Below are 9,837 nucleotides of genomic sequence, written 5' to 3'. Positions count from 1 at the left end.
TAACTTAAAAGTTATTCATGATTTATATTTCCAATGTTTGACCCGAACTTTGTCCAAAACAACTTCCTAGAGTATGGAGAGAGTATGTACATAACTCACCTATCTCTCTCATAAAGTCTATTGATTCTTATATCTAAGCCGGTTGTAAACTAACAGTATACTTCTCTTCTCTCTCCTCTCATTTCTCTACCTTAGCATTAGCTAACAGACTACTAAAAATTGCTTCAATGCCACCCACGAACGGCCACCGCACCGATGCTGTGTGTGAAGCCTTAGCACCATTCTCAAAACTGCCTCCGTGCCGCTGCTGCACCATGCACCCGCGGCTTCCGCACTGCAGCATCCTCCACGCCGCCACCACCGTCGTCGTGCGAGACTTGGCTATCACCGCTGTAGATGTGCAGACGAGTCCATGCCAGACCGCCATAGGCGGCCCTGCAGATCAGACCACCATGAGCAGCAATGGGGATGATGGTTTGTGTATCCTGTTTTGTTTTTTTAAGAAAGCTCGTAGTCTCGATGAAAGTATCCAACACCTCTTCTTTGAATGCCGGGTGGCTAGATTTCTTGGAAGGCATTATTTATAACTTTTAGTATGAAACCACCAAAGTGTACGTCCCACGTGTTTGGATCTTGGATAAGGGGTTTTGCTCCAAGGCTAAGAAATCAAATGCTAGTGGGGATAGCAGCTTTTTGTTGGGTTTTATAGCTAAATAGAAATGATGCGGTTTTTCAAAATTTGGTTGCTAATTCTTATTTGCAGGTGATTTTCAGGGGACTTTCTGGATCAGGCATTGGTCTCTGCTATCTAAAGAGAAAGAGAGAAAAAAATTTGAATTATGGCTGCAGATATCTAGAAGGAGCAGCACTACAACTCTTTAGTTTCTGGAAACATTATAAGAGAATAGGAGTGTAGAATCCTTCTTTTGTTTTGGTCTGTGCCTTGGGCTGTACCTGTTTTGATTTCCTTCCTATATATGTAAGGCAACAGATCTCTGTTGTGTTTGCCCGGTTCGAGTGTCTTCATGTGTAAGGTTTAGATTTGTGGTCAGTTTGCTCGCTTTAGCCGAGCTCTGGACTTTGTCACGGTTAGGTTGCCCTCATGTGTTAGGGTCCAAGTTTTTATCTTGTTTGCCGCTTAGCGGATTCTGGGTTGTGTCCCAACTTTTGTAATGCTTAAGCTGTAAGCATTCACTAGTGAATGTGCAGGTTAGAATGGATATTCCTTTATCTAAAAAGAAAGCTGGTATAGCAAACTATTAGAGGGAAAAACAAATTAAGGTTGTTACTTATTTTATTAACTTATTAAAAGTCACTAATTTAGCAAGTAAATTATACAAAGCTTGAATTTATCAACCATACTGTTTCAATAAAATAATAATATTTTTCTCTTAAAATAAATTAGCATCGACCGTTTTTCCAGCCAACCGAACAGGCCAATGTCGGATAACAAACACACATTAAATTTCAAACTGGACGACAAAATATCCCTCTTGATCAATTTAAAGCTGTTTTGAAAACGTCGCAATGAAGCCCACCTATCGGATTGTCACTCTTATATAAAAAAGTATAACTTTCATATGAAGACGTACCAATACGAACTTTATATCAACATTGTACATATTTCACCATCAACCTTTTCATGAATACAAACTTTCATAGCAAAGTTGTAGAAATCAATCTCCATAATTTTTTTATATAAAGTCTGTGTTCCATACGATTTCATACAAAACAGATATATTTTTTAATAATAAAAGTATAAGCGAAAGAAAGAAACCATCTGATAGGTGGGCCCACTGCATTACTGCAATATCAGAAAAAACATTTAAAAAGCCACTTTGAAATGGTCAAGAGGCATTTTGACCAGTTTTGAAAATTAAGGTGTGTTTGTTGTCCAGTATTGAAGCTCGCCGAATTTTTTCTAGCTTAGTGACTAGTTCAGAGGAGTGATCGGACTTTACTCTTTTGATGAGACAAGAACAATAGCCATCAACCAATAAAAAAACACTTAGAAAATGTTAAAATGGGTTATAGTTATGGAAGGGACTTTGGGTTTTTGGTTTGTTGGATGAGGTAGTCCGTCGACATATCGCTTCTCTATTTTCATTTGGTCTGATGAATGTAATGGGTCGATCCAACTAGTACTAGTCCACACATACAGGTTTGGCCTAAGGTAAACTTTTTTGACATTTAACTATTATTATTAGTTTCTGAAGTTTTATATCGACTGGTAACACAAGATTGGAACAGCTAGATTCTCTACATTTAAGATAATAGAGAATATATAATGTATTTTTATGGATATGGCTAGTCAGTATACTACGCCTGCATCAATGGCAGTCTCCATTCATGGACTTACCTCATTCAGGGTACAAGATCTTCATTGAAAGGGTTGATCCATCACCTCGTTCCTTATTCCTTATATAACAATAGTAGTCTCCATTGAAGGGGCCTCTTGGGAGGCCAAGTGCAGCTACAAGCTCTTGAGGGTGAAGAAAGTAGTATGAGAGTTTCTGCATTCTGTCAGCTGCACAAACAGATGCACTAAAGAGTAATAGTATTTGTAGTATAGTAACTACATCATGTATATCAAAAATAAAAAAAAGGTTCTGGCATAATATATTGAATGGGAAAATCTGCAGAGAACATAATTATTCATCCAAATAATCAAACAAATTCTTGTAGACATTTTATATATATATATAAATATATAATTCTCTACATTTTTTATTAGGTATATCTGTCTCTTCAATGGGCCTAAATCCATAGTACGCGGCTAATGAAGGCCCAGCCCATAACCACTGAATTGGCTAGCACCACAGTCCACATCCGACGCCTTATCCTGCAACCGTCTTCCTCATCCATGGCATAAAGCCACGCCTGGCGCCCACGTTGCTCGGCTCCGACCGCCACTCCAATGGCAACTACGGTTGTGCTCCTGCCCTCCTCGGGCACGCCCTTCCCTGTCGCCACAACCGCTTCTTCTTCTTCCTCCTCCACCCGGCGCTGCTTGCTCCTGCCCTCCGTGCCTCCTCGCCGAGCTCACCGCGTCGTCGCCTCCGCCATGATTCTTCCTCCTCTTCTAATCCAGTGGAGCTCCTCACATGATTCTACCACCCTTCTCCTCTTCGGCCTGTTTCCCCACTCGGCATCTCTCCTCTCCCCACTGGCTAGGGCGAGGCTTCGATGGGTTCCGGGGCCAGGAATCCAGCATCTACCCCATCAGGAAATCTGGATCGGAGCCAAGAGATCCAGCGGCCGGCCCTGCTCCTGCGCGCCCGAGGAGAAGAGGTAGTATGATTTGGATTTCTATTCTATCTGGGATACGAGATGTGAGCGAGTCCAGTTTGAATCCGGTCCAGGGGATAGGCCAGACGAAAATTAGTCCAGACGAAAATTTTGGCTGAAATTTTGCCTCTTTATTATTAGGGATAGATATATATAATATAATATAATATATATATATATATATATATATATATATATATATATATATATATAAGGATAGATAATTCTCTACATCTATACCTATCTATAAAGAGCCAAAATTTCAGTCTGCCTATAGATTTCTTCTGCCACCAGTCCGCCGGGCCTCGGTGGTGAAGATCGGATTACTTCGGAGTTCGGACGCAACATAGACTGGAAAGAAATCTCCTCTTCCAAATCAAACACGAAATCACTTTCAAATCAGACACGAAATCAAATGCAGCCAATTCAATCGAAGTCCAAATCTACCTCCGTCTCCGTCTCTGAGCGGAGAACCTGATGACAAACAATTTGATCCGTTGTGCAGAGGCCCTGATCTGCTGGCCTGGGTGCCGGACTGCAGGCTGCCGCTGGCATGGCGACAGGAGGCAGCGGAGGAGTACATGGAGGGAAGCGAGTAGGAGGCCCAACTCACCTACCGCCAAGGAGCTCGCCCGTTGCGGAGGCCGAGCGTGCTCACCGGGGAAGACGGAGACCTAGGGTGCAATCAGCGCAACAGCGGCCATGAAACCCTAGCCCCGTCCGCCGCGCCGCCGCCTCACCGCCAGGCCGGTCCGCCTTGGGGTTTGTTGCTGGGAGAGAGGAGAGGAGCGTCGGGCATAGGGAGTATCGGGGGAGATGGAGAGTTGCGAGCGGGGTGGGCACAGGTGCTGGAGACAGAGCGTCGGGGGAGATGGAGGGCCACACGTGGGGTAGGCGACGGACAGGCTGAGGCATGGTTTTTTTTTGCATATATTATATATCTATCCTTTTATCTTTTTTTTAATATTTAATTGTGAAAATATCAGTTCACCTGCTTTTCTGTCCGCCACCCACGTCAGCCTTTTTTTTAACTGTCTCCATCTCCATATAGTGTTGTTATATATGTCGTTGTCTAATTTCTTTTTTTTACCCGATGGTCTGTTCTCATCGCCGTCGAGCTCCGACCACTCCCCGGCGCCTCCTGCGCCATAGTGGTAGCTAGGTCGGTAGTCGCTGCCTAGGATCTTGGACCAATCCGAGATTTTCACCGGCAGCGACCCGTGCACCGTCCGGCGCCAGCTTCATTGGCAACGCTTTCCGCGCGGCTAGAAACTGGCCCGCCCTGACCGACTCAGGAGGCTCGAACGCGCCCTAGATGTTCGACTCGTCGAAGTCCTCGCCTGTGCCACCGGAGGTAGCTACCGAGCTCGCTGTCGGCACAATGACATCGTACGGCGCCTGCGAGAAGTGGAGGTACGCGCGTGAAGTGTGTGGGTCTCATCTCACCTATATTAGGACTTCCACTCCATATTGGTTTAAACGCAAGTTATTCTAATTCGTATGAGCACAAGTTATATATATAAGTCCAGATAAAAGAAACTCTCCATCATTCGGTAGTTAGAGAAGGACAGACAAAAAAATAGATGGACGAAAAAAAAGTCTAAAATTTTACCTCTTTAGGTATAGATATATATACAATTAGGTAATAAAGATATAAATACAAATTTGATAGTTATTTTTCTCCCGTTGCAACGCACGGGTATTTTTGCTAGTTAAGATAATAGAGAATATATAATGTATTTTTATGGAGATGGCTAGCCAGTATACTACGCCTGCATCAATGTCCTAATTAATAGACTTACCTCATTCAGGGTACAAGATCTTCATTGAAAGGGTTGATCCATTGTCACCTCATTCCTTATTCCTTATATAACAATCAATAGTTCTCTCCATTGAAGGGCGTCTTGGGAGGCGAAGTGCAGCTATAAGATCTTGAGGGTGAAGAAAGTAGTATGAGAGTTTCTGCATTCTGTCAGCTGCACAAACAGATGCACCAAAGAGTAATAGTATTTGTAGTATAGTAACTACATCATGTATATCAACAATAAAAAAAAGGTTCTGGCATAATATATTGAATGGGAAAATCTGCAGAGAACATAATTATTCATCCAAATAATCAAACAAATTCTTGTAGACATTTTGTTCATCCATACAAAGCATTGCACGTACGGATTTCATTTCATCCACACAAACATTAATAACATTATTACTTAACGGATGCCGAGCTGGCTGGACCTGAAGCAGCCGATCCATGATGATCAGATGATGAGTCAATAGTATCCCTCGCTCAATTAAGCTTGATGACTTGAAGGCCTCGAGAAACGTGGCGGAAACAATTTGGAGCGCTCCTCTGGCGTCTGATCACCAAATTTGTTGAGTCCCTGGGTCCAAGGCTTACCAGACTTGTTGAACTCGTGGATGCTGCGCGCCCTGTCCTTGAAAAGAGAGAAGCGCCGGAGCATGTCGTCGCGGTCGCGCTTCACGCCGTGGAAGACGCACCACCGCTCGTACATCGCCCACATGGTTTCTTCCGACTCCAGGTCCACGTCGTCGTATGCGAAGCAGGTTTCCGGATCGTCTATCGATTCCAATTCCAATTCCAAGCAAGCAAAAAGGGAAAAAAAATGTGTGTAACTTGCGAGAGATTAGATTGGATTAGACTGAAAGGGATTGAAGATGGATTAGGTTTTTACCAGGAGATTCAGGGTCGCAAGGGTCAAAAGGATCGGGGGCGACCGGGGAGACCTCGACTCCGACTCCGACAGAGTGATCATCGCCTTCGCCGGGGACAACAGCGAGGCCGCGCCGGAGGATGTGTGCGCCCGATGTGGCGTGGTGTGGCAGCAGCGGCCGCCGCGTAAAGGCGGCGGTGTCGCCGACGAAGCCACGCCGAGCAGATTGGCGGAGACCAGAAGCCACATGACGAGCTGCCGCCGAGAGGCCAGCTACGGCGGTGACCGCGCGGATGGCGGCGGCCGCAGCTGCCATGTAGGAATTAGGAAAGGAACGGCAAGTGCCCGAAAGCGTGGTCCTGCGAATGGGCTTTTTCTTTGCGGGCCGTCCTATTCAAGAGCCAGAAGATTCTCAAAAACAAATGCCTTGTTTAGTTGGCAAAAATTTTGGATTTTAGGTACTGTAACACTTTCGTTTGTTTATGACAAATATTGTCCAATCATAGACTAATTAGGGTCAAAAGATTCATCTCGCGATTTACAGTCAAATTGTGTAATTAGTTTTTGTTTTCGTCTAAATTTAATACTCATCGTAAAATTCGATGTGACGAGGAATCTTGAAATTTTTTGGAAACTAAATAAGGCCCAAAAACCTTCTTAGACAAGTTTTATGATTTAGCTATTTTATATTATACTGTATAAATAAAAAAAACTCCTTAAAACAGAGTATAGAGTCCTACAACAGTCTAGTAAAATTTTCCTACTACCACGTCACGTTTCATCAACGAACTGAATCGTTCAAAGGTTTGTTCGCTTTAAAATAAAAAAAGGTATGCAACAGACATATTTTTAGACCAAAAGCTTTCGGCACTACTTATATAGTTTGCTTATTACATGAGTTGAACCTAAGCGTGCCTCCTTCCTTCCTACCTTGGCGAGTACGACTTCTCCTAGCTGATAGCTCTAGGGGTATCTCGCACGACTTGGAACCCCACCATGATTTGCGCGTTGATCACCTCAAAATCGCTCACAGCCTCATGGTCACAACCCCCCTATCTATGTCCCCTCCGACCACTGGGACACTGATCCGATCCTCGCAATGACTACTTCAGCCTCAACATCCCCATTTGACAAAAACACCAATAACTTCACCCGACGCGTTGGCAATCAAATTCAACAATACAATCAAGGCCCCTACCCTCACTGAGTTGGCTCTGTTGGACCGTCTCTTAACCTGGTCCAACAAACGTGCCTCTACCACCCTCGCTCGTCTGGACCGCGCATTCACCAACACTGTGTTTGTCAGCAACTTCGCCAACTCCACACTCACCTCGCGCCTTGGGTCTACCTTAGACCACATCCCCCCCCCCCCCCTAATCCTTAGTATCCCTACTTCTACTAGTAATGTGTCGGTGCTAACTCTATGTTAAAATACAAAACAAGATAAAAATTTGGAACAATATTGGAATATTGCCCTTTTAATAAAGCAAAATTCTATTCATGAGAAGGTTCATAGCATGCAGAATGTCGATGTCAATACATATTATCTTGTGACATTTTCCCAATTGCAATGCATAAGAATATTTAATAGGACAAATAGGAGATAAATAATTTTAGTATATTGTAGTAGGGAGACTCGGTCAAGCATTTGAGGTGCCTGTGTGGCCAAAGTGGCCTGAAGATTGTGTTGGCGCAATGATGGGGTGCAAGGCTTATGTTTGGCAATTGGACAGCTGCAGTTTGGCAGGACGTGTGCCAGTTGTGACTGCGAAGTTGGCAAGAAAACTAGTGCGGGAGGAGCCGAGGAGGTGGTCAGCGAAAGTGTCCCACTCCCACATAGTGATGGTTGTCACGTCGCAAGAAAGTTGTTTAACGGCAACTGGAGGACCCAATGATTATCTTCTGCTTCCTACAATGAGGTGGTCTGGAGGATAAAGTCGCAATGTCTAGGGGAAGCTACACATGTATCAGCCTGGTAGGACACTGCGGCAGCTAGCCCTGCATAGCATGGATTAGTCTAGTGTAGGACAACATCACCAAGTGGCGCAAGCGAAGGCGATGCCACGATGACGACACTAAGTCTTATTTAGACTCTAAGTCCATATTGTTCGAGATAATAAATAATTTTAGACTCTATAATAGAGTCTGTATTGTGAGTGTCGTTAGTGGCTTACGGCAGTCGAGATCAGCTTGCATGACAATGGCTAGCTTAGTGTGGGACATCATTCGCTAACGATGGCATGTCGACATGAAGGCTTATTTGTTATCCACGCCGCAAGGAAAGATATGGACTGGGGTAGTGGCCTAGCTATCTATTGTTCTTGTTGCTTTGCTTTTGAGTGGAGCATTACGACGGTATTGTGCAGCGTGTGTTGAGGTCTCGGTACAATCGATCGTTGTCGATAGTTTGAGATAGTTGCTTACATGTGTTAGTTTAGCTTTGTTGTCTATTTTCATTTCTTAATTTGTTGTAACGCCTAATTTATGCTTTTCTTTTTATTATAATCAAATCAATAGCTTCTCCTGCCTGATTCTTTCTAAAAAAACCTTCACTAACCCGTCAATCATTCAAGTATTGATCTCACATCCTATTTCTCGACTTATTCTTTACAAAATTCACTATTGAAAACACTCTCTACGCTAGCCGTTGGTACAGGAAGTACTAGCACCAACTTATGAAGCCTACACATAGGGCCTATTTGGTTTCATGGCCAAGCTAGAAATAAACCAGGAAACCAAACAGACCCATAGTATCATATTTGGTGTGCTTTTTTGTTTCAACAAGCTAAGCAAAAGAAAAGCTCAGCAAGTCTTCACTTTTCTAAATTTTTATCTCCACGCACATCAGTAATAAAGAGCTCAAGTTGACAAGCACAGGCACTGCACACTATCTTTTTGAACAAACTCTCCTGTTGACAAATCATTAGGACGACAAATTGAGCAAGCTTAACCAGATTGGTTTTTGTCATATTTTTTTTAGCATGAAAGGCAAGTGCTCTGCCTTTGCATTAAGTAGAGATGAAAGAAAAAGGTACAAACAGGTTTACATGCTGGTAATACAATCCAGCCAAAAACAACAGTAATCTAGAAAGTAAGAAAAACTGCACTGCAATTGCAGTCTGAAAACTCTCACTATGTTACATACTAGCTATTTACATGTTCTGACTCATGCGCCATGCCCATGGCATATAGCAAAATGTCTTGCTGGATTAAACTTGCTACCTGTGTTGGTGTTTGTGTTTTGTTGTCGAAGACTCTCCTACAGCGCTCCTTCCATATATAGGTTTCAGATAGCATAGATGATCACCTGGGCGCGGTTTGTGGTTGTCGTTCTTTGATCTGGTCCAACCATGACAGACCACCATGTCTTGATCTGTGTGGTCGACATGCTCTGGTTGATTATTGGAAGATGAAACTTCTGGGCTAGCAATGACCAGACCATTTGTGAAAAGGTGTGCACTCGGGCACCAGATGCTTCGGTGATTCAGTTTCTGTTGTGCATAGCTTGCAGATAGGGTCTGCCACCTCGCCGTATGATCTTGTCTGAAGTCTTTCGTTGGAGTAACAACCGGCAGAAAAATCTATATTTTGCTGGTTCAACCTTAGCTTTACATACTTTCTTCCAATCGTGATCAGGGAATGTGCCAATAAACTAAACGTTGTATGCTGACAGGATCAAATGATGCCATACTAAGAAACCAATCTGTGTGTTTACATCTTTCGAACCTATCGTTGAGCTCTCGAAGTTGTCTAATGGAATGAGAACATGACAACGTGATAATGGCAGCTCCTAGCGGTACGTATCTGCCTCGCAGGCTCAAAAAGTCACACATGCATGCATGCCTGCGGCGGTTTTGTAGAAGAAAGAGTATATATA

At 43.5% G+C, this 9,837-nt stretch overlaps 2 protein-coding genes and 1 long non-coding RNA gene across 6 annotated transcripts; 1 reads left to right on the top strand and 2 right to left on the bottom strand.

The window, feature by feature from the left end:
- On the bottom strand, positions 1 to 2,688 carry LOC110429566. The gene is made up of 2 exons (XR_002446651.1): positions 2,360 to 2,688; positions 1 to 435 (listed from the first exon to the last, which is right to left on the bottom strand). It is a non-coding gene; the product is annotated as an uncharacterized LOC110429566 (long non-coding RNA).
- On the top strand, positions 2,771 to 5,388 carry LOC110429565. Of its 4 annotated transcripts, none has more exons than XR_002446649.1 (2): positions 2,771 to 3,291; positions 5,100 to 5,388. XR_002446649.1 is itself a non-coding variant. In XM_021445662.1 (2 exons), the coding sequence occupies exons 1-2, from the start codon at positions 2,918 to 2,920 to the stop codon at positions 5,242 to 5,244; spliced, it is 432 nt and encodes a 143-aa protein (XP_021301337.1). In that variant the 5' UTR covers positions 2,776 to 2,917; the 3' UTR covers positions 5,245 to 5,388. The 4 variants fall into 4 exon arrangements, 2 of the variants coding, with proteins under 2 accessions (XP_021301337.1, XP_021301336.1); XM_021445662.1 differs by having other exon boundaries at positions 2,776 to 3,291; positions 5,187 to 5,388; XM_021445661.1 differs by lacking the exon at positions 5,100 to 5,388 and adding an exon at positions 3,794 to 4,292 and having other exon boundaries at positions 2,778 to 3,291.
- Positions 5,360 to 6,457, bottom strand: LOC8067251. Its single transcript, XM_021445660.1, has 2 exons — positions 5,982 to 6,457; positions 5,360 to 5,866 (listed from the first exon to the last, which is right to left on the bottom strand). Exons 1-2 carry the CDS (start codon positions 6,274 to 6,276, stop codon positions 5,580 to 5,582), a joined length of 582 nt encoding a protein of 193 aa, XP_021301335.1. The 5' UTR covers positions 6,277 to 6,457; the 3' UTR covers positions 5,360 to 5,579.

The sequence above is a fragment of the Sorghum bicolor genome, chromosome 8, assembly GCF_000003195.3.
Source record: "Sorghum bicolor cultivar BTx623 chromosome 8, Sorghum_bicolor_NCBIv3, whole genome shotgun sequence".
NCBI classification, from domain to species: domain Eukaryota; kingdom Viridiplantae; phylum Streptophyta; class Magnoliopsida; order Poales; family Poaceae; genus Sorghum; species Sorghum bicolor.
The sequence above is the reverse complement of the archived record's forward strand: the minus strand, read 5'-3'. Positions and strand labels throughout refer to the sequence as shown.

Bases quoted from the DNA above. Each gene is read 5' to 3' on its own strand.
- LOC110429565 (XM_021445661.1), top strand. From the start codon at position 2,918: ATGGCAACTACGGTTGTGCTCCTGCCCTCCTCGGGCACGCCCTTCCCT. The intron at 3,292-3,793 runs GTAGTATGATTT...TCCGTTGTGCAG, and splicing joins TGCGCGCCCGAGGAGAAGAG to AGGCCCTGATCTGCTGGCCT.
- LOC8067251 (XM_021445660.1), bottom strand. From the start codon at position 6,276: ATGGCAGCTGCGGCCGCCGCCATCCGCGCGGTCACCGCCGTAGCTGGC. The intron at 5,867-5,981 runs GTAAAAACCTAA...TGGAATCGATAG, and splicing joins TTGCGACCCTGAATCTCCTG to ACGATCCGGAAACCTGCTTC.